The following is a 24,942-nucleotide window of genomic DNA, read 5'->3' on the forward strand; positions in this document are numbered from 1 at the left end:
TTCTGTAATTAAGTATCTCACCTTTTATTTTGTTCATTTACATTTCTGGCACTGACAATTCTTTGAAGATATTTATGTAAAGACCAAACTTCATTAAAGCAATCAGAACAGAAGTCAATTAAATAATTTTACATCACTTAAGTTTCAGAAAATGTACAACACTTTCATACGTTATAGGCTTGACTGGTTGCAAAAGGAAATGGCACATGTTTGACATGGTTAAGAAATAACTTGGACAACTCAACAATTAGTTTTGCCAAAACCTGTTTTGTACTGAATACCGTGACACACACCCAGGGACCACAGTATGCCTGATGGCACCATGTCCACGTTGTTATTCAACATGGAATTATTACTATCAATTCTGTCTCCATTGACGTATCACATATTCTACATAGAATTCGTCACAGAAAGATCCAGTTAACGGTTTTGTAGAGGTGTGAGATTCATGATGGAAAGTGGAGATGTGACTCATGCCACTTCCCAGCGATGCCCTGGACCAGCAGGACACTGAGCACATGGAGAATATCAAGCATATGAATAATCCTATTGATTTCATGGGGACTACTCGAACACTTAAAATCGAACAGACAACAGGCATGCACTAGGCAAGGTCTGTGGTGTAACGCAGCATCCCAGCACCACGAAACCATCTCGCTTCACACCTGCTAAGGATCCATGAAATTTCTCCTGCAGAAGTCACGATGATGGTCATACATTTAGTTCTCTCCAAAGTCTATGTAATGTTTAAGGCAGCAAGAAAACTTTGCCTTTAACACTTCAGAAACTGATGTTTCCTTTAAAAATAGGTGGACAATATTCATAATTAATCAGTGCGCCCATTATTTATATGAATGCAATGAAAGGCCAAACCAAATTTTGACAAACCGTATGTCAACAGAATTGAGGAGTGTAACTGAACCGGAGTCGAAGCTTTATAATTACACGTGCCAGATCATTCACATGGAACATACTGTCTAGGGACAATGTGAAAAAGCAGGACTTAGATGAAATCTGTATTCCTGAAGCCTGGTGCTGGCCAGACTTCCCCTGGTGTGAGTGAGCTCTACTGAAGCCAATGAGTGAGCACCTCCGATGAGAAGTGCGAGTAAGATTCAAAACATGCCGCCGGTTCACACTAACAGGTCATTGTGGCTGAAGGATATTCTCATATACAGAACTCTGGAACACTACTAACACCCATTTACAAAACACTACAGTGATGGTTATTGGCACATAAAAAACTCCTTCTCTATATGAAAACATACACAAAATAGATAAGAACTGCCATTTTTTTCAGACTTTTAAAATCTCTATATAGTTGCCTTTAAGGAGTTTTAACCCCAGTATCACGAACAACAATGGTCACCTAGATTTTACTGTGCTGACATTTGTAACACTGCCACAACCTAGACCACTTTGTGGATTATGTTTAACTGTACTGTACACAAGGTGATGAAGATTGATAGAAAACCACTAAGATTCTTGCACAAAAATGTGACTTGTTAAAATCCAGAGAATGATTGAGTCACTTTATAGGCAGCAGCTACATGTAAGCTGTAAATGTTACCCGCGATAAAAAACACATTTTGCCATAAAGCACATATTGTGACATTATCTGCTTCTGGCCTGGTACACAAAGCTCGATTTTCTTCCCAATGCAGAGGAATGGTTTGGTTACCTTGACTCTCAGAAAAAAAGTGCACAAATATTTTACTCTTTAAAGTGCTTTGCAGAACTCTCTTCTGCCTTGATTTCTACTCCAAGATATCTCTACGCTCTGAAGACTCTGCCTCTTTCTCGCATATTGATGTTCAGCTGACAAAGCCTCTTATGCAAGTACGAGTAAAATTTCAAGAAGACCATGTTAGAAAAGTGTTGATGCTGAGAAGGAGAAAGTTGGGTATAAAGCTGAGAAGTACAGGGTCTATCTTTTGTTAGCCCACTGCATGTCTGTGGGACTCCACCCAGCACGCTCATGTCCGACAGAAAGACCCTTGCTCAGGGCCTGTAGCAGCCCCTGAAAGTCAAAACTTCTCCCCAGTGTTCAACCCGAGCGACTAAGAAGGGCAAAAGAGATTTCACCAAGGAAAAAATGTACTGGCTTTGCAAACTCTGTTGTCATCTTCTCACCTCCGTGTGGAGAGGAGCACTCATGTGCTTCCTCCCCCTTAGTCTCCCAGCGCCCCGCTCCCATCCACAGGCCCAAGCGCAGTCCCTTGGTCCCACCGTCCTTCTCCCACCTGGGAGACCAGTCAGAGACTCCTGCTTTTGGCTAAGACACCTGTCTCTACTGAAACAGGACTTTGCGGGGATTTTGATGCATCCCTTCTTTCTAATCCCCCCCCAACCCTAAATCCTACACTAGTGAAGTGCTGCATTTACCAACTCATGCAAAAATAAGTCGGCGTTGGAATGATGATCCTTGGGATGTATCCTCTCTCGTCCCAAAATTTCTGGCAGGGCTATCACCGCAACTCACAAGGTAGCAACGTCTACGAGAGCGATCCAGCATCTTCAGCCCTCCAAATGAGTCCTGGGGCCTTGCTGTGTTTCTATGTCTATTTTCGAAACAGATTTGCTTCTCTTATTAAAAGATCATTTTGATCAACAAAGTGATAAGGGGAAGAAACAAGTGGCAAATCATCTTAACTCCCCCAACACTTTTTAATTTCAACATGGTAAACAAACTACTGTATGTGACTTACTGTGAATTAAATTTAAAAAGATTAAAAATGCATCAGGACTTGTTTCTTTTATACTTGCTGTTAGATCACAACACGTAGTCAGTAGATCAATAAGAATTAAAATATCTCAAATTGTTGTGTATCATCAGTATGTCCAACTCTACCAGCAGTATTACTCTAGCGTTCCTGATGCACAGAATACCTGAATGAAGTGTGCAGTCCTTGTGAAGAAACAATTTCACATCTTCTGCAGAAAACTTTCAATAAAACGATATTGTGCTTAGACATACTATTTATGCTACTTCATAAATTAAAATCCTGTCATAAGAAATTATTCAGCTACACTGTATTTTTATTCTTTTATCTGGAATGTTACTAAGTCTACCTTTAGCAAAAATCTCTTAAAACTTAAAATATGCACAAATATAAAAAATCTTTGCAAAATAGAAACATTTATTTAATTTTCTTCATACGCTATAAATGTTCACAGATTCTAAAAATAAAAACCTAATTGACTAAGATTAATTTCAAGTATCTAATCTCATTTTTATTACACATGATGCTTGGTACTAGGTTCACTGTTTCTAAGGTGTGGAATGTTGTCTTGGTGTAAAGCAACCCTAAAAGGAAGGCTTAAACCTAACTCTCTGCAGGCGGGAAAGGGGGAGTGACAACAAATAAGGTGATATATTTTGCACCCTTGTGGCGATGAATAAAATGTACGTCTCAATTTTGCCTCAAGAAAAAGGGGTCAGGATGCAAACCTTCAGAAAACCGCTTTCAGTAAGATCAATCCTGTGTGAGAAAACAAGCCCAGTGCTGCACACAACTGAGTGCCACTTCTGAGAGCGTCCACGAAACAAGGCTGACAGAGAGAGGCGGTCTTCTGCTGCTAAAAAGCCCCAGCACTGCCTGCAAAACAGAAGAGGCTGATATTGTGACAGCGATCTTTCCAGTGACTTTGCTTTGGTTATGCCCAATAAATGCAGCGGTTTCCTCGACCTGTGGATACAAGTGCAATGAAGTGCGAGGTCAGCGCTGACACTGTGCCAGCGCAGGGACACCCGCCCTGGCTTGCACCCTGCTCCAGCAAAACACAGCAAGGAAAGGAATGTTCATAGGTGGAATGGCGAGCGTGGGCTTATGCTTTTGGGAAGATCAGAACCCTAAGTCCCTATTCTCAGAAACCAGTAAATTCTCTCTTAAACCTATCAACCACATAAGCACAAGTTGGGCGTTACACGCCCGTTCACATGCTGTTCTGGGTAACAAAACTGTTCCGAATAAAGGTCTTCACGCACACATTTTTTGGTTTTGGGAAGAAACCAATTTGTCCTCAAAACTTTTTGTTCTCATCTGTGCCAAGCATCCCTTTTTCTCATATCAGGTACTGCACCTTCAGTGAAGGTTTCAAAGAGGTGACAACCTAACGGAGACTTCCCGTGGTGGGTGCACTCGTAGATAGGTCTGGAGACCTAAGCATTTTCAAGCTTTAAAATATTGTGTGCTTAAAGGGGAGGCAAGATGGAAAGTGTGAGAATCCAGCCCTCTCACTGCACAAGGAGATGTTCAAGGTCAAGCCACTCTTTACAATGATTCATTTGAAATTCCCTTTATCTGCTATGTTTTCCCCTTTTAGTCCCAGCCACATCACAGGAGGATGCTTTAAAATGTTTTCTTTTCAAAATATTTCTTCAATTAATCAAGTAAAAAAGAAGATAACACAAAATACGCCCAATTGCTGAAGGTCAATAATTGGAGAGCAAGAACTTCCCCCCGAGAAGATCAGATAACCTAATATCAGACTTCTTTACAACAACAAAACCCCACATTGTCCAATACAAATAATTTAGTAACAGATGTCCAGTCTCAGTTTTAATAGTAATCCTACATTCAAAATATTTTTCAACCCAAGAAAAGCCCACAAAACAAATTATAAAAGCTGATGAACCCAACAACTTCTTTAATCTTTACATGATGAAAAATAAATGTATTTTTACCAAATAAATGGGGAGAAGCCCACAGGCAGAGGAGGTTTTCCACATTCTTTCATGAAGCAAACGTTTCAAAGAAAAGAATTTAAATTGTTGATGCTTTCAAACTCCTATCTCTGAAGACTTAAAGCAGTGCGAACAGGGCAAGGAAAAAACCAATATTTTTATGTAGCGGCATAAAATTCAATTTACCAAGGCAAGCAATCATGGCAGGTGAATAAAATACCATTCATATTTTCATTACCATGCTAAAGGCAGCCAAAGTTGATTTTTGTGCCTGACGTTTTCTTGACAATTTTGTAATGCTTCAGTAAGGCAATTAATATCAGATGCAGGCTTCTGTCCATTGCTAATATTTCTCTTTAGATCCAGCAAGACACTGGTTGCATAAGGGCATTTGAAGGAAAAACGTGCTGGGATTCATTTACTCTGCCCATATGAAGATAAACCGAAGGCAGTAAGACTATTCGTGAGCCAAAGGCGCAGGAGGGATGACCACTGTGCATTTAGCAGCACAAAACCTCTCTTCTTTCTTTTAGATAATGACATTTTCTGTTCAAAACTAGGCATGAACCCAAACTTTCAAATGCAAAAAAGGAAAACAAAAATAATATTTTTTCCCAACTAACTGAAGCCAGTTAACTGAAGTCGTTGTACCTAGCAATTCATACCAGTTCATTTGTACATGTGGCCACATACTTAGCTCTGTTTTCCTGTCGTCAGGTAGTTAATTTTGGCAGTTTCTCTCATAAACGCCAACTCCTGAACGTAGTGTGTGCTCAAGAGCAGCAGTGGCTACATAACCTGGTGTAACATAGACATACGCCACCCTAGTGGACCTCCACTCAGGTGAGTATGGCTCTCTACTTGTTATCTCAAATAAATAAAAATGGAAATTCTCTGACGTGTAAATTTGGGGAATGTTCCCTCTCATACGCATAGCAGATATTTGTATTTTCCTAATCAGTTTAATCGTTTAAATGGTTACTGTTACAGCACCTTATGCATTCATCATTCGTTGTATTGCACAGCAGAGCTATTTCCTAGGCTGCTACGGGATGGGGAACCAACAGATGTTGGCTGCTTTCTGATAAGTTACTCTATTATTTTACCTTTTATCAGTATTGAAGATAAGGACAACCTCTGCCCATCTAGGATAGCCTTCTGTAGTCATCTGGTACAGTGCACCCTACTAAATACCTCAGGACGGTGCAGTGTTGCACACACTTGGTGAATTCACATAATTGTGGAATTCGATCTCTTTTGGAAGCCATTGCGTTTAGTTATCAAGAAAACACTGGCATATTGAAATTCCTCCCAAATGGAACATTTTTGAACATGAAGGCATTTTTAACTAGACAGTAGAAAGGAGAACCAGACCAGAAGCAGGGCAGTGAGGTCATCAGAGAGCTGCTTTTCCCCCAGAAGGCCTTTAAATGATTAAATACATCAGCAGCTGAAAATTATTCCACATCAGAAGCGTCATTGTCAGAAAGATGGTAATTACTTCCCTTCACCCGAATATACTCGATATACCTCCCTTCATCAGAATCTGACGTACCACATGTACATAGCCTGTTTTCAAACAAAGATTCAATTTCCTCTAGTTTTTTCCCTTTAGTCTCAGGAAGGCAGCCGTAGATGAAAACCAGTCCCAAGGCAGCAAACCCTGCGTAGAGGAAGAAGGCTCCTGCAATGTAGAACAATATGCACAGTCGGTTACAGAAGTTCCCATCCCTTCTCTGCTCCAAAGCAGAGGGAGCAGCACAAACAGCTGGCTGCAGATACCAGCCGAGTGTGTAAAAGCAAAGGCTGGAGCAGCATGGCTAAAACAATGAGCTGCAGGGCTGTGGGTGCAGGAGAAGGCCACTTTATTGCATCATTCCACAACAGAGTAAATTAACAAAAGCAATTTCATTTCACACGGAAAATAATACACATCCTTTCTGGGCAAGTCATTCTGCTGTTAAAATAAACAGTGATTAAATGATTGCATACACACACACACACACACACACAAAAAAAACCCAGATATGAAAGGCAAAAGCTTTCTTAGTTTATCTTAACAGCAAAAGGCATACTAAAACAACCCCCCAAAATGAGAAACTTTTGCAAAAAAGAAATAGTCAGGATTAAAATCGTGCTTGTGACTCTTACACCTAATTATTATTTAAAAGTCCTCTGCAGAGACAATTAGCAGTGCGAAAAGCTCGTTTCCCCTGTGACCCATCATATATAGGGGAGCAGAAAAGGTACCAAAGGGCCAAGAAGCAATTACCTGCCATGTGTTTCTAGACTGATGACTCAAAGGAATGACAAGTGGAGCTGAAAGCCTCTGTACTACTAATGATGTGAAGATTGCATCAAGTCCCTAGCAGCTTAATGCAATTTAAATGATTTGTACTCAAGTGGCTAAGCAGTAATCTGACAAACTCTCCGCAGACTCCAGCAGACAGGGCTTAACAGTTGGGAGTGGGGCAGTAGCATCTTACACAGCTATTTCTGCAAGGACCATCTGATATTTGCCTTGGATGCCACCATAAACTGGAAAAATGCAAATGCCGTCTCCTTAAGTGGGATTCAGCCTATTTCACTCAGTCAAAGGTGATTTTTTTCCAGCTTTCCTGATTTAATCAAGTGTCTAGGTTCTCAGTTAAGGACAGAAAGAAATGTTTCTTATGAAAGCTGGACCAAACTATGATCCAGGCACATTATATCAGGTCTCTAGTCTCACTAAACCATGGTGGGCTGAGAACACTGCATTCACAGTTGACATTTCATAGCAAAACCAACTGAGTGACCCAATATCAGCAGAAAATCTATGTGCCAATGGTAGTACTGCACACGTGGACGCATACTGTTTCTTACCGTAGTATGTCAGATATTCAGCCGTATGCAGAAATGTCAGTGACACGAGCACATTGAAAACCCAGTTGACTCCAGAGGAACATGCGTTTCCTGTACTCCTTGCCCAAAGTGGGTAAATTTCAGAATTGACGGTCCAGGGCATAGGACCCATGCCTAAGAATTAGGAAAAAAGATCAATCTCAGTTTAATAGCTGGACTCAAGAGTAAATTTAACATGTAGTCTCACTATCTGACATTTTACCTTTATAATTTTTTAATTTATATGCAAAAACTAATGTTTGCTTACCAGGTGCAAAGAAAACCAAGTATAAAATAAGGCCCAGAAGTGCTGTCCAAGAGTATGGAGTGGGGCAGAAATTGTATGCCCAAAACAGATCATCTTTTTTGAATACTGTTTCATTTGAACACCTGAAAAATAACAAAAACCTTCATATTAAAGAATATTCAGGGAAATGGGTGACATCTCAATATCACCATGGCATGTAATGTCTCACGACAAGCTGCCAAATGTACAATTAATATGAAAAAAAATCACCTCTGTTAATTTATCAAGATCTTTGAAATTATGTCCTACACTCAGAAACGTGCTTTTTCCTAAGCCCAGTCTTAGGAAGAGTAACCAGCAGAACATTCCTGAATTTAAACGCTTGCCTTGTACCTACAAATCTCCTTCAAATGTCCAGTCTTTACCTCGCAAGTGGTCATACCAAAGCCAATGAGATGGCCATTCACATGAATATCACACAGTGCAAAAAGAGCCGCAGCAGCAGGACTTTGAGGTGAGGATGCTTTATGCAAGGATTTAAGGTCAAATGGAACTTAGACCCTACATCATTGATGAACTAATTATATGCTGTACATATTGCGTGTAATCAGTAATGCCTATGGAGTATGCCAAGGTCAAGTGAATTTATAAGGAAAAGAGCCATATACTTTCTTTTCTTCACAGTGAAATAATTTAGAAGAAGGTAGCATTTCTAATTAGACAGTAAAAATAAGAACCAGACCAGAGGTAAACCATGCCCGAGCTACTGAAAGAAGAAGTGTCTCTATTCCAAGGACCATGTGGAAATTACATATTTTGATGAATAGTATAAAATCAGGTACTTCCATCTGACTGACAATATAATATATTTTAAAGGAATACTGGCAACTGTATCTTTTTGTTACGATTTTTCAGTTTAAACTAGCACTGGTTTAAAGGGGCAACGAGTCATAACTGCAACTAGAGAAACTTTTCTGCTGCAACCACGTCAATGGCTATGTAGAGTAGAACAACCAGGTACTCCTGGGAGAGACGACCTAAGCAGACACCACCCTTTCATATCCTAACAATGGTATTTACTTGAAGAGAAGAAACCACAGGGCGCTGATCATCTGTCTGCGTTACTATTTCCAGACCAGCTGAATGCCCACATGAAGGATACGACCCTCCTGTGCCTGTACTCAGCACTGGTGAGGCTGCACCTCGAACGCTGTGCTTGGTTTTGGGCCCCTTACTACAAGACATTGAGGTGCTGGAGAGTGGCCAGAGGTGGACAACAGAGCTGGTGAAGGGTCCGGGGCACAAGTCTTATGAAGGGCAGCTGAGGGAGCTGGGGGTGTTTAGCCTGGAGAAGAGGGTTGATTCAGGGGGGACCTTATCACTCTCTGCAGCTCCCTGACAGGGGCTGTAGGCAGGTGGGGGTCGGTCTCCTCTAGAGACAGGACAAGAGGAAATGGCCTCAAGCTGTGCCACAGGAGGTTTAGATTGGATAACAGGAAAAATTTCTTTATGGAAAGGGTGGTCAAGCATTGGAACATGCTGCCCAGGGAGGTGATGGAATCACCGTCCCTGCAGGTGTTTTAAAAATGCATAGATGCGGTGCTTGGCAACATGGTTTAGTGGTGGACTTGGCAGTCCTGGGTTAGCAGTGGGACTTGATCTCAAAGGTCATTTCCAACATAAGTGGTTCTATGATTCTCTTGATGGTTGGAAAACCGGAATGAAGATGCCTTCAACAGTCGATAGGTGAGCAACAAGTGATGAGATGGTGGAGCAATGCACACTGAAACGTTTAAAAGGACCCACCACCACTGCAGCTGACTTTCAGAAGCAAATTCCAACAAAACACTTCTCCTCTAAGTTTTCTGTTAAGAAATGACAAACCAGCCCCAGGTGGAACAGAAATGTGCTAAGCACCAATGGCCAACCCACCCCCCTCCTGGGGCAGGAATCTTCCTTAAGTTGGCATGGATGTACCAACAGGACAACATTTAAAGGAGGATATGGCCATAAAGCCCCAAACCCAGTTTCAGGACAGCTGGAAATCCAAAGTTGAAATACATTTAAAAGACAGAAGTTAACCCAACAAATACTGGAAAAACGCCTGTCTGAAACCTCAGCCAAATCCCAATGCTTCCTTAATGGCAGTAAGCTGTAAGATTTGCAGTTCCACCTTGCACTTGAGCAGCACCAGACCAAGTGGAGCCAGCGCTCCCTGGAGAAACGCCGAGCCCTTGATGTGCTGCTGGCAAAACAGCCAGTGCCAGCGTACAGCCTTCCACCCTGCCGCAGCCCTGCCTTGCCGAGCTTACCCAGAAAGCCCATCTCATCCAGTGTATACAGATCCACTTTCAGTCTTGAGGTGAAAAACACATATAAAACAAGACAACTGCACAGCCCTCTCAAAGATATGTCCCTCATGCCTGGATACAAAAGACTCATGGCCTCAGCTGCTGCCTGGACCACGGGAGAGCCAGCCATCTAAGACACTAGCAGCTTCCACGAGAGAGATTTTTCACCTTTTTCTGAGCCAAAAGCACTGCTGCCATCCTTGCCACTTGCTTCTAAGCATCATCCCAGGTTCCTCCTTCTGTCACTTTGCTCTTTGATGGCTCAACTCAGCATCTCTTTCTGTGTTAGGAGTTGAGACATGGATCATTACCCGTTGCTTCACCCTGATGCTTCCCTACCACGCTACGTGCTCTTCGCTGCATGCGGGTTAACTCAGGTTTGAGCTGTGTCCCAGGTGAAAAAAAAAAAAGAAAAGAAAAAGATGACTGAACTGTGCTGGAGAACCATCCATATGTTTAAACTGAAAGCTCCTTAGATGTGAAAGAAATGGCATTTGAAAGACTAATTACTGAACACCTGGTGATCCCATTGCCATCTCCTGCTCAGCCCCCCCCTGAAATTCTGTTGCAAGAAAGCAGATTCAGTGCATAGAAACAGGAAAAATATCACTCGAGACTAGATTTAACAGAAACCTTGCAGTAATAAACTGTGCCCTACTTATCCTTCAGCAGTAATCCTGCATGTACACAGGGTAAAAGCAAAGATGTCTGCATTTGCTGGCATCTAGCAGCACTGGGTATGTTCAAAAATAACACTCCTTTCAAGGCTGAAGATTTGTTCAAGCTCTGTTACTGTGCTAATTCTACTGCTGTACTAGTATTCTACAAAGTGTATTATTTTGCTGAAGAATATATTAATAATTACTGTATAATGTACTATCAGATAAAATTCTGAATTTTTTCCTGCATGAAGGGAGATCTATGATGGGAAGTGGACAAGTATCTACCCATCACTTCACAAGCTGAAACGCACAGAGGAAAATGCCCTGTAAGCAGCTTACAAGTGAAACGATGCAGCTGGGTACCAGTGCAAGGAGTTTGTTAACAACAATATGCTGGGTAAGGGTCGTATCAATATAAATAGTGAAGACACATCACATCATTTCCTCTGAAATTACTGCCCAGGTGAAAAAAAGATAGTGCTACATGAAAATCTTTCCTATTAATTTCTTTTGTTATATATTTTCCACAGATAATTTAAGATGCACATCTGTTCTAATCAGTGAAAACCTGGGCTTCCAATGACTGATGTGAACAATTCGACTGACTGAAAATAAATCAGAACAGCAGTAGATTTCTAAATTAGAGGCATTATATGCTTGGTTTCATAATCACAGGATCCATCCTTTACCAGATAAGGTCTGTATTTCAGAAGATCTAAAGCTTTGCTCCCCACATCCTTAAACTACGCTCACATGGAACATAATAGAAGGTAAGAGATGAAGAGATGAAGAGCTGGTGTGGGTGGTCTAAAATGTTACTGACATATAACAAGAGGAAAGAGGATAAGACCAATTTAAATTTTCCTAATACTTGAGCCTCAAGCACAGCACTGAAAAGCACAGATAGGGAAATGGCTAGGCAGAACATAGCATAGGCAAGTGAGCACAGCACTGAGCTCTGCACAAGTCAGAAACCAAGCTGATTTTCCTCTCAAATTTCCATTAATCTTTGCTTTGCTGTAGACCGAGGACTGTGTATCCCTAAAGATATGGCTTTTGTGGGAATTAAATGTTTCACTCTGAACAGTTCATACATTTTCAATATAAAAGACAATGAGAAGTCAGAAGCTTTCAAGCCCTTCAGAAGCATCTTAAATGGATTTAGATCAAAAGGCTCAGAAGGTCAAAATTTAAATCAAATCAGGCTAAGGAAACAAATTACTTTAAAGAAAATCACTAATGTGATCATTCGTCTCCTTAAAATGCTTGTTAGAACAGGCACATTTCAAAATTACACATTCGGCTCTGACATAAACTTTAACATCAGGTGCTGATGGTACAGAAAGATTTTAAGACCTAATTCACAGTTTCACTAATTCCCCATTACTTTGTTCTAACAATAGTAAAACTACTCAAGGACTGCTCTCACACCACACTTTTGTATTATCAAGATGCTGATAATCTACAATTTACCAACTTAGTCTCTGGTGTAACACAAATATATTGGATTTTGAAAAATCTCCTTTAAAGAGATTTTTAAAGTTTCCTGTGTAGAGTCCTGACTTTTATATCATGCCAATCCAAGTAAACAATATAAATTAATGCCAAGCTTATTGGCTCATCTTTTCACCTGAAGCCTGGTCATGGGAAGAGGCCCAAACAGACATAATGTAGAGTAGCTCCTGTTTGGATTGAGAAAGGTTTTTGTGGAAGATGCTTGGGAACAACTAAGATTGTTTATCCACAGGCAATTACTCATCCTGTGGAAGAATCTGGACCCTGACATTTGGGTTCATTCTCCCAACTTCAAGCTCCTCTGTTTCTGCTAAGGATATTTAGTTGTCTGACCAGACCCCTAACTGTCTTAAAATTACTCAAAGGACAGACAAAGTACCAGATTAACTGTGTAGTAATTTAGTGGTAGTCAGACATGTAACTAAGGAGAACTTTGGAAACCACCTCTACCTTGTCTGTCAAGTGGCCTCTCTAATCCACCTATACACAATCAAATTAGTTGCATTAGCACAACCCATAGAAACCAGTGAAACCATAAAGTATAGTTTCACTATAAATCAGTATATACTGATCCAAAGAAAAATCTATTCCTTTCAGTGCTTAATTTTTATATATACACATGATAAGATGCTATCTGAAGTATTAAGCAAAGCATAACTCTTTCCTGAAGGCAAACAGATTAATTTTAACTCGACCAACGTGTGAATCAATACTTCCTAGGCCTTCTCACAGTTCCCTAGCTACGGGCCTCTGTACCTCAGAGAAGATGCACTGTAGCTCCACGCCCCTCTGGAGAAGTTTGCATCTACTGCTCTGACCTTAGAGTTTACATGCAGAAATAACTCATCCATTAAACCAGATGCTGCTGAAAATATGCAGATGAAGCTTCTTGCAACAGATGATGGCAATTAAAAAAACAGAAAAGAACAAACAGATGCAGCCTTCAGAAAACGCACCCATAAAATTTCATGGTATTCAGCTAGACATTGCTTAACCTTCATTACATAAAAATACCAGCAGTGTTTTGGGACAGTCATTGAAGCTTTTTGCTTTAACTGACAAAGAGTTTTTAAAATATCAGCATGCACTTCAAAAACTTGGCAAAATAGTTTAGTTCACAGCAAAAAAGCAAACTGCACATCAGCAGATTGCTGACGCATTCGCACATGACTGAAAACCAGTCCTTATCATGCTGAGGCCCCCTGCTATAGGACCTACGCATTATACCTATATACTGTGGGGGATTTCCTGCACAAAGAACAGACACCAGGGCACTTTAATGAGTAACAGCTATAGTAATTGCTGCTGTCCAAAATAATTCCAAAAAATCTTAAACTAAAGAGGCAAAGCCAGTTCCTTTCTCCATGCAACGCTTTCCACGCCAAGTAAGTTCAGTAGCAGCTACTAAGATAAGAACGGTAACAACAGGAAAATGATTCTCCTCAAATCAAATGACAGACGTTTCATACTCTGCATCTGGGAAACTGAAAGCACATATTCAAAGATATATTAATGAAACCCAAAACCCCAGAAGCTTGCTTGCTTTGCCCATTACAGAGTCAAAGAGTTTAGAGGTGCCTTCTTTGTTGCATGCTGTAGGTTCTAACAAGGTTTTATGTTTAAATCAGCATTTCTTACAGATCTGCTTGGAGACAGCACATAACATGTATAGAAATAACTGTCAGTTACTCACACTGAGCATCTTTTCCCTTACTGGCTGTAAGACCTTCTGATCCCTCTTTTATCTTCATTCTTAAAAAAGAAACAGAGATTCTACAGACTGCTAAAATCTCCTAAAATCAATCACAAGGAATATTTCACTACAGCTTATACCCACTATTAAACTAAAAAATTACTTAATATTTCATTTAAAAAAGTAGAAGCCCCTACTGAAATGATTACTTCATAGAAATATCTGTCTCTAACACATAACTGCCTTCCATCATGCTTGGACAGCTGCACTCTTTGCTGGGTCAGAAACTGGCTGGCCGGCCGGGCCCGGCGGGTGGTGGTGAGCGGAGTTACATCCCGCTGGCGGCCGGTCACAGCTGGTGTCCCCAGGGCTCCGTGCTGGGGCCAGCCCTGCTTAATGCCTTTATCAATGACCTGGGCGAGGGCACCGAGCGCACCCTCGGCCAGTTTGCAGGTGGCACCGAGCTGGGGGCAGCGCTGATCTGCTGGGGGGCAGGAGGCTCTGCAGAGGGGTCTGGGCAGGCCGGGCCGATGGGCCGAGGCCACTTGTAGGAGGTTCAACAGGGCTCAGTGCCGGGTCCTGCCCCTGGGTCACACCAGCCCCACGCAGCGCGACAGGCTGGGGCAGGGGGCTGGGAACTGCCTGGGGGGAAAGGGCCTGGGGGGGCTGGGTGACAGCCCTGGGCATGAGCCAGCAGGGTGCCCGGGGGGCAAGGCGGCCAACGGCATCCTGGCTTGTGTCAGGGACAGCGCGGCCAGCAGGACCAGGGCGGTGATCGTCCCCCGGTACTGGGCACTGGTGAGGCCGCACCTCGAACACGGGGTTCAGTTTTGGGCCCTGAAAGACACTGCAAAAAAGTGGGCCCACATCAGAAAGACACTGAGGTGCTGCAGCGTGTCCAGAGAAGGGCAACGGAGCTGGTGAAGGGTCTGGAGCACAAGCCCTGTGAGGAGCAGCTGAGGGAGCTGGGGTGGTTCAGCCTGGAGAGGAGGCGGCTCAGGGGGGACCTCACTGCTCTCTGCAACTCCCTGACAGGGGCTGTAGGCAGGGGGAGTCGGTCTCTTCTCCCAGATAACAAGCAACAGGACAAGACGTAACAGCCTCAAGCTGTGCCACAGGAGGTTCAGGTTGGATATTAGGAAAAATTTCTTCCCTGAAAGGGTGGTCAGGTATTGGAACAGGCTGCCCGGGGAAGTGGTTGAGTCACCGTCCCCGCAGGTATTCAACAGTCCTGCAGACGTGGTGCCTGGGACATGGCTCAGCGGGGGACTTGGCAGGGTTAGGTTTACAGTTGGACTCAATGATTTTAAAGGCGTTTTCCAACCCAAATGATTCTATGATAATCAGTCATGTCAGAAGTCACACCTGACTTGTTATGCTGTTCCAATTTACCTCTGTTCCCAGCCACCTGGTCACAGGATTTACATTATTAATTTAGCTAAAAATCTTTGGAGTTTGAATTCAAACACTTGCATTTTCCCAAACTGAGAAACTTCAGTTTTGCATCTGCATCTGAATCTGCTCAATAAATAAGTGCTGGAGCTGTTATTCAATCTGAATAGACTGAGCAACAGACTACCAAATGACTGAAAACAGGAGCAATTTTTACCCATGACAAATAGTTCTCCAGTATTAATCACATCAAAGTGGTTCTTGAACGGTTGCTGTTCTGGACATTGCAGTATGTTTGTAACCACATATTAGTGGATTCTCAAGGGTGGGCAACATAGCTGCTTCGTCTCTTGCCAAAGGAAGAAGCTCAGCTGTCTGACTGCCAGTCATGACATCGGTTCGCTGTGGGTCTGAGCAAGCCGCTTTTGTGTGATTAGGTAAGTCTGATCTCCCAATGAAAGATGTTCAGGTTTGGATCTGCTTCTGGATTGAAGGTTCTCCTTCATATTGCTGTATCCTACTCCCATCCTCTCAAAGTTCCACCTGCTACTCCATTCGATTTTTATCTTATACTGGTGCCTTCCCAGTCCTGCTGGCCACCTCCAGGCCGCTGGCTAACGTCTCCCACTCTGCTGTCACGCCACAAGTGTTTCAAGCTTCATTTTTCATCATGTCTACTAGGAGGGGAGAGAAACAAATCTCTGCTACTACCACGACACTGTCAGACAAGCGTCTCTCATCATCTTTCATGCTCCCCTTACCATGAGAAATGGACTCAAACCGGGAAAAGGCAGAATAACATTTGTACCTAGTGCTAAAGCCCAACCATCTGAGATTTCACAACAGCTGACAGCACCCGTTAGCCACACATGTACACCAGTCCCAGCTACAGCACACTTAAGAACTAGGAGCAGAAATAAGAAAATACCTGGTTTTTTGTTATAGAAGAACATACAACTAATCACACTACACATAGACTGACTTATTTTTCTTTCCAAGCTTTTTCCTACTCTTCTAAAGTATCAGATGATAATAAAAGTGTCAGGAAACACCTGACATCTCTGTGCTCTACAGAGAGCCCTATCCTAGTGCTAATCCTGATCCTGACTGAGTACACTTGGTTTAACCCAGTACAAACTAAAATTAACTAGTAATAATTAAATTATACGATTTTATAATCATGACCAAATTATAAATTATTCAAATATTATATTAATAATGCATAAACTTGTGAGCAGTCATACAACTATGAAAAAAAAATCATCTGTTCACTTAAGTAGAAGTCATACTTACAGAATTTTAATGGGCAGAATTCAAATTAAAACCTGATCAAAATGCAAAATCTTAATTAGTTTTGAGCATAAGCATCTTAGCGGAATATCACTGTCATTCACGCATTTCTACATATCATCATTTTAACTACTTTAATCACTAGACAACAGGTCACAGTTTCAAAGTAATGTATTTTGTGTTTCTTTTTAACATTGGACATTTTCAGATACAAATTTAGCTGTTCATCTGAGGGAAAAAGAGAAGGAATATGGCTTATTTATTTCATTTTTTTTGTAAAAAACTTTGAAACGGCCCAAATTTTCAACAAAGAAATGAAACGCGACAAAAATCATATATTTTTGAGTTTGTTTCTTTGTTCAAAAAGTTCTTTTAGCACTGTTTTCTGAAAAAAGATAATTTGAAATATTTATTTATATATAAAGAAAAAAGCATCCTGTAAAAATAATTTACATAAACCCCTCAAATATCTAAATATATTACTGCACAAACTGAGTGTACAGAGGTCCAGTCTATATCCATTTATGTCCAAGTCTAAGACTATACTCAACGAACAGCTGGCAGAGGACAGCTTGGTTAATACCTGGCTAAGGGGTTCACAGGTTGAAATCATAGCTGTAAAAATTAGATGCAGTATTCTCCAGTTAAGAAGCCACGACAAAAATCAGTTTATTATATATACCCAGAAGACTACTTCAAGGTTTGAAACTGTAAAATTCAGTGACACTGACAGTAGTTAGTGGTAATTCTAAGCTGGAGAATCAAATACTAATGCATATGATAAATAAACAAGGGTACAATCTGGTAATTATTTCAGGATAGATTCTTCATAAAACTGAGTAAATAGTTTAAAGACAGTTTTTTGGTCAAGATGGAGATTATTAATATATATTCTGAAGAGCTTTTTCTCAATTTAAATTATGACTCACTTATTAGCTTCAGAAGTTAACATTCAGTTGTAGAAAACTTTTCTCCGAAATATCAGCAAAAGCTTCACTGGAACTAGACATTATATGAGGTTAAAGTTACAGCAAGGTAATGTTAAAGGAGGAGCAAAGCCCACATCTGCTACATGTTTTCATGAGAAGACACAAGAATATATTTTTGCAACTTTAAAGATGATTCTGTGCATTTACAAGCTAACAAAGAATATGAAAAAGCAGCAATGAAAGAGAGTGCACCATTTCAGGTGAGGCTCAGAAGGCAACAGCAGGCGATGTAAGATTTCTGCCTTTTTTTCCCCCTTTCCAAGGATGTATTCCAATGGTTTACAGACAACTTACATCTGCGTACTTTAAAGACCAAGACCTTCAGTAATTTCTCCTGCTTTTTCATTTATAGAATACAAACCCTGGTCTAAAAAAAAGAAAAACAAACAAAAAAAAACAACAACCAAAAAAACCCCCAACCAAAACGACAGCCACACAAGTGTTTCAGAAGCACTAAACTATCTGAAAGTCCTTACTGAAATCTTCTTATTATGCAAATAAACCCTGGGTTCATCCCTTTCATTGACAGGCACACCCTGTTGCTGAAGTCTGTGCCTGTACAAGAGGTTGTGCCTGCTGGTCCACTGAAACTCCAACTCTCAACACAAAACTTGCTCATATCCTTGCACAATTTTACTAACCCTAAATCTTTTACCTCTTTTGTTCCTCTTTTATCTTGCAGCTTCCAAACTACTGATGTGCATGAGAATTCCAACCACTTTATAAACACAGTGGTGGGCTCCAACAGAGTGCCATCAGCAAGTCATGAAGCCTCCCAGATTCCAGTGCTGTATCCAAAAAAGTCTAAGCCAATCCTCACAAGAAAGCAAGATCCAGTAAGAGGCAGAGAAATAGTTCGGTCCTAATTCTCATACTGAACAACTGCAATTGGCTAAATGCTGTAGTTTTCACTAATTCTTACTTTCAAGTATGATTGACTCTCAGAGAACTTTACTGAGGTGCAGATCAGCAAAGAATGTTTAGAAATTTGGGTAAATATGATGAAGGTTATACTGCCCAACATTTTGAAGCCTTTGTCATGGTCAATAGATAATTTAGTACTACAGTAGTATCAAGAAATATAAGCAAAACACTGCATTCTGCCAGACAGAGTGGAAAAAATGCCATGTGGTAGCGGGTACAACCCACTGCTGTAACACCTAAAGCATCACGCGTTTGCGTGCAGGTCTGGACGGAGATGTGACGGGTGTGATGGGGCTGTGGTTCAATGACATAAGTTGTTTGCACAACAGTTGGTGGAACAAGAGAATTATGGCTACCACCGCCTTGGCCGCTACTGCACATTTTCCCTTCAATCCTGTTCACAGCAATCACAAATTGAAAAGAAACATCTTGTGCCGCAGCATGGGCACAGGCACACGGCAAGCCCTCGCAAGAAGTGGCATCTAGGAATATTTAATTGGTTGTGAAAGAGATGTCATTTCACAAATTTTAAACAACACAAGCACAAAGCTATCTCCACATGACAGCCAGCAAAAAGGTAGCGCAGAGGCATTCTGGAAACAGAATGAGCCATTATTTCCCTCCCAGCAGCCATCAGGGTTGAGAAAGACTCGTGGACTCCTTATGACCCTAGACTGTGCATTAAAGTTTGTTTAGTGTTTTTTCTGTGGTTATGCAGAAATAGCTCACTTTTGGAACAAACAGCTCCAGCAGCGAGCGTGCAGACACACCCGTGCCTTCATCCAGTCGTTGCTGCTGAAAGGAGGGAGCGATCATGAATGATTTGGCCGTTTCTTCTGACAGACATACCTTTGGGGCATCTCAGTGACAAGCTTAACTGGAATGTGGCTACCAGTCACCTGGGGGGCTCCCGGAGCTAACCTGTGCCATAGAATGCTTTCCACCAAAACCCAGACAGGTTTGGTCACACTCCGCTACTCACAGGTGCCTGCAGGCAGGCAGGCTTCATTCTGTTAGAGCTCTTTCAGGACAAAAATGCTTATAAATGTAGGACTCGAATATATTTTGTTAAAGACAGACTGGCATTTAGCATCTGTGACAGACTAGCATATTAAATATTTCAGTTGCGTGCAAACCCCTCTGTGTAGCTCAGCGCTCCTGGTCTTTCCCTGGACTGGAGCGGTTCTGCTGCTCCTGGCATTTCCGTGTGGAAGTTCTGGGTCATCCTTGCTCTGACATGTTTGAGAGCTTATGGATGGAGCACCAGGCTCCAACCAAATTACTGAAAGAACTGGGGTAATCGAATTGGAGAATTTCTAGCTTCTGTTTCCAGATCCAAAAGCATTTAGTCATTCTGATTTTATCTCCTTGCAGCACCAATACTTAATAATTAAATTACTGAAACAAACTGTTCTGAAGATTATGATGTCAAACACGGCATTTTACAATTTTCTGCAAGTTTACTATAAAATAAATCTCTACCTAATATTTAATCTCATTTGTTTTTTCACCTGATTTTACATTTCACTTGCTTAATAATTAGCATTTCTGAAGTTCTTTTGGTTACAACACAAACACCAACAAGCTGCCTATTCACTGTAGAAGAACCAGTTCTCCCAGGAGAATCTTCCCTGTAGTATATGAAGACAGATTGTCCCAAGGAATGCTGGTAGAAAGGGCTGAGTGCAAGGCTCAATAATAACAAGTATCAATACTTTAAGATTAATTAAAGTATTATTAACAGAACAACATGCAAAAATTGCTGGCATGACGTAACAAAGTCTATTCTATAAAACACAGGCAAAGGACAGCTGCGAACAAAGAACAGCATCTTTTATCCATCAGTCAAGGAATACAAGATAGCTTAAGGTCAACATTTTAGATATCTGAAGTTGAGTAAAACAAACTATCCAGATTTCTTATTCTTATTTGCACTTACAAGCAACTGTTACTGGTGCCTGTCCTGTACACCACGTGTCAGCAGTATTAGCAAAGGAATGTCATCAGCGTCTCAAAAGCATCACTTGAGTTACAACTGACAAAAGTAATTCTAAGCCTATGGTCAAAAAAGACCAAAACCAAAAAAAGCAAGGTGGTGTAACTCAGTATGAAGGTAACTTAACAGAAATATTCACTGGAAGTTCAACTTCCAAATGAAATTGGTTCTATTTCAATGTTACAATCTCTTTTTTCTGAACGCTTCCAAACACTCCAGAAAACAATAAAAAAAACAGAGAAAAATTTATTGCTTTTAATTATCCCAAAGTTTAAGATGTACAAAGTATTGAAAAAAAAATACTTTCACGTTGAAACCTGGTATATGAAGTTAGTAGGTAACAGCGAGATTTATAGTTCAATTTAGAAAGACCAAGCAAATCCCACCCAAACCCCAAACTCAAAACACAGCTGGGACACGCTGACACAACTATAACGAGTGACCAGATGTTGCACTGACTGGTGAGCACTGCTGATTCAATTCATCGCCCAGATAACTTCCTTGGCAAGTTCCAGAAAGGCTGCCTGCCCTGCCAGCGGAGTGCCCGGCGAGCAGCCCAGGTCACGCTGCAGGCATGCTGCTGAGATTCTAAAGCTACTGCACTTACTGGTTACACCACGCAGCAGTCCCTGCGCCTTGGAGTCTGCCACACCGCCACCCTGCAGAAATGATTTTCCACAGAGCTGCTGAAACCTTAAAATCAGAATCGACCACATATTTCAATGGGAAGCGAAGAGAGAAAAAAATATTTATCCTTCTGACATTTCCACTGAAACCAAAAGGAAAGTGCGTGCGGGTAAAAATAATTTTCTGAATTTGCTTTTTTTGTTGAGCCTGAAACAAAAATTGTAAGGACAAGTAAGATCAATGTTACATGTATTAAGACACATTTTTTAGCACTTCCCTGCTCTATTTAAGTTCTAGTTATTGACATACGTATAAAGTTTATATTGTAATAGGTCTAACAATAACCTTTTGGCAAACTTAACCTTCCATCTGAAGTACTGAACCGTTACATTCAATTTCTGTAGCAGCAGTTTAGATATTTAATATTAAAATATTACATTTTAACTATTGCCAGCAACTGTCTTTCTGCTACTACAATGGAAATCTATTCAAACTAAAAGTCCTGAGATCTTGCGTTCCTTGCTGCAAACAGATGATGGAAAAGTGTTTTTAAAAAGGAGCTTTTCCCTGATTCCAGTAGGTGGCAATAGCTCTGCCCCAAAAAGCTCAGAGAAACTGGTGCTTCAGAAGGGGGATGAAGCACCGCACCCCTGCCCACACAGGCAGTACTGGGGAGGCTCTGGATTAACTCCACCAACACAGCAATACTCCACTGTCAGCCCTAAAATTCACTGGAAATCACTAATGTAACTGAAAAAGGAGCCCCAAGGAAATTTAAATAATATTGTAAGGCCACTTATACCAATATAATTATTTCACACCTGATTTGTAAGAGTGAGCACGTAACATAGTGTTGCTCTGGTTTGATTTGTGCATGCAGGTGCAATATCTATGCCAAATCTAAGGAATTTTATAAAATACAGAAATTGTAACTGATTACACTAACTTTAGCTCATGACATCTATAAGCAATGGGTAGCAAAGTCTTCACTGTTACATGAAACTCAAAGTTTGGGATCCGACAGCAGCAGAACTCAGCAGAAATCGAAGTAATCATCTATCTTTGATGGCTTCTGACAACTAAAAAGAACTTGACATAAATAAGTGCTTTTTGGCAATAATTATTTTGCCAAGAAAATATGCTAAATGGGAACATACATAATCTGAATCACAGGTCTGAAGAACTAAATAATCATGCAGAACCTCAAACTCGTCTCTCATTATCATCTATGCAAAGCTAATGTGACAGCTGTGGAAAGCTACAGGAAAAAAGAGTCTATACATCCTACAAGCAAGAAGAAATGCCCAAAGTGCTGCTGTTCAGAAGTATGACCTACTATCTGACAGACTGCCCATATCCTAGCCTGTACTAACTGACAAGCTGAGTTAAAACAAGGTCACAACTTTAAATCAAATGAATCAATAACTCCAGCTCATCTTGTGCCAGTGAGGGATTGATGTTACTGCCTCCTTTCTCAAGGAAATGAGCCACACATGCAGACAGCACATACAAGAATTTATATGAATTAAACTCATCAAACATACTGAATTATTCAACAGTCCTAATGCAGAAATATGTTAATTTATTTCCCCTCATAAAGAAAAATCTCCTCTAAAAACTTCATCCTTTTAAGAAGGGAAGACATCAGTTTTACTGTATCAGATGGTGTGATTACTCAAGAGTTACTTATTACAGAAAAAAGGTGTGTAAGATTTGGATTAGTGATGCTGTTAAAGGTATAACAAAAAATTTGGATTCCGGATCCTCTATGGAGGGCTGTGTTCGACCCTACTGAATGTTCTTTATCAATAAATATCCCCAACCACGTGCACCTTTCTAAAATATTTTCCACTTAATATTTTAAAATATTAAAAATCAGAGAAAATTTCAATTTAGTAAATCTATTTCAGACTGTAAAAACCTGACGGAATTTGCTGAGACAATTTTCACAGAGAACTTTTATTTAAATCCAAACTTCAGCGTCAATGACCAAATAGATGTGAAAAACTACTAATGGAAGTAGTCCCCTCTCAGAAAAAAAATGCACACGCTCCCAAATATGAGTCAGTTCCTTTTGCTTTGGCTCCAAGGCAGAAGGGGAAAGCCCCCAGTCTCTCGCACCAGCAGCTCCCTGCACACTCGCACCCTCTGGTGAAGCATCCTCCTCTGCCCCTCTCTCCAATCCCCTCGGCCGAGGAGAGCGCCAGGGCTGTGCTCTGCCAGGGCTGTGCTCTGCCAGGGCTGTGCTCTGCCAGGGCTGTGCTCTGCCAGGGCTGTGCTCTGCCAGGGCTGTGCTCTGCCAGGGCTGTGCTCTGCCAGGGCTGTGCTCTGCCAGGGCTGTGCTCTGCCAGGGCTGTGATACTGCCCTGGGAGAACCCTCCTGGTAAGGCATGGACGTCTTTCAATCTGTCCCTAAAAAGACGAGCAGCTGAAGAAGCTAATTAGCAGCAGGCTTCTACAGGCAATAAATGACACTCTTCTCCAATGTACATTTCATAAGGGGGAAGAGAGAGAAAAAAGCTGCAGGAATTATCCACGTACTCTAAGCAGACTGACAAGAGACTGCCAATTCTCTCATACACGTTGGCATTTCTTTGCCTTCACTTTCCCATCTATCTTTCAGACATGCTTTTTGCATGGGAAATGGTATTTTCCTTCTAGTCCCATTTCAGCTGATGACAGAATGACTGAAATGAGCAGAAAGCTTGCACCTTCAACAGAATGTAAATTCAAATTTTAATCACCACAGCATCTTCTTCCTTGGACCACTTTTAACCGATGAAGACACTGACTCAAACATTTTCCCACCACAACTTTTCCTGACACAAACCAGCATTTGGACATCTTTTAGCTCAAGGGCCACTTTTGCTTTTCTATTCCAGTTACCTCAATGTTATAGCACCTGAAGTAGTTGTAACAAGTAACCCAAACAGCTGTCAGCATGTGTCTCTTCATCATTCTCTACCAGAATGCCTTTAAAGAGTAAGGTCTGGAAGCAGTGTTTAGTGGCAAAGTGCAATAGAAATAAACAGGTAGAGAACAAATGTACAAACAATGTTTCAAACCAACCAGTCCTGCTTTAAAATCCTACTTTGCACTGGGTGTCTCCAACAAATATATTTTGTCTTCAGCATATAGTCTAAACGTTTCCAGAGCCAGAATACATTCATTTCATAAGAGGACTGACTACGAGTCTGTTTTGTCCTCCCTTTCAAGCATCCAGAATTTACCACTGGTCGAGTAGATATAATGAGTTAGAGCTATTAATAGAAATTACTAAGTGATTACCCTAAAGGAATGTAAATAGTTTCACAGTTCAGATTATCATGTTGCTCTGCTCATTATTTTACACCTACAAAGGACCTAACCTTAGTTCAGGTATTAGATCCAGTCAAAAATTAAGTAATAAATAAAAAGGGTTTCCCCCCTTGAACATTTAAAAAAGTAATGAAGAGACCGTATCTTCTGCTAAAGATCAACAAAATTCCACCCTCAATGTAAATTATTTAAGTACATACATAGATTTTACCGTATTTTTAAATGCTTAAAGAGATCTTACTATGGTTATGAGGCCCATCACAAAATAATTTCCTTTTAAAAGAACTGAAAAATGTGATGCCTTGAAGATTTGAGCAGGAGGAGTGGCTGAAAGGATCAGAACATTAAAATTGCACCTATTTCTCAGCCTA

General features: G+C 41.0%; 1 protein-coding gene across 2 annotated transcripts in view; it reads right to left on the bottom strand.

Moving 5' to 3' along the window:
• Window positions 1-24,942, bottom strand: part of SLC2A13 (solute carrier family 2 member 13) — a 169,415-nt gene continuing 144,473 nt past the window's right edge. Inside the window, exons 8-11 of one of the 2 annotated variants that reach the window (XM_055712362.1) lie at window positions 7,836-7,957; window positions 7,550-7,702; window positions 6,243-6,371; window positions 1-797 (exon numbers count right to left, since the gene is read on the bottom strand). In XM_055712362.1, coding sequence (XP_055568337.1) covers window positions 781-797; window positions 6,243-6,371; window positions 7,550-7,702; window positions 7,836-7,957 — 421 coding nt within the window. In that variant the 3' untranslated portion in view covers window positions 1-780. Of the gene's footprint in view, window positions 6,372-7,549; window positions 7,703-7,835; window positions 7,958-24,942 lie in introns of both variants that reach the window. The other variant, XM_055712361.1, reaches the window with a different exon arrangement.

The sequence above is a fragment of the Falco cherrug genome, chromosome 5 (genome assembly GCF_023634085.1).
Source record: "Falco cherrug isolate bFalChe1 chromosome 5, bFalChe1.pri, whole genome shotgun sequence".
In the NCBI taxonomy this organism is placed as follows: domain Eukaryota; kingdom Metazoa; phylum Chordata; class Aves; order Falconiformes; family Falconidae; genus Falco; species Falco cherrug.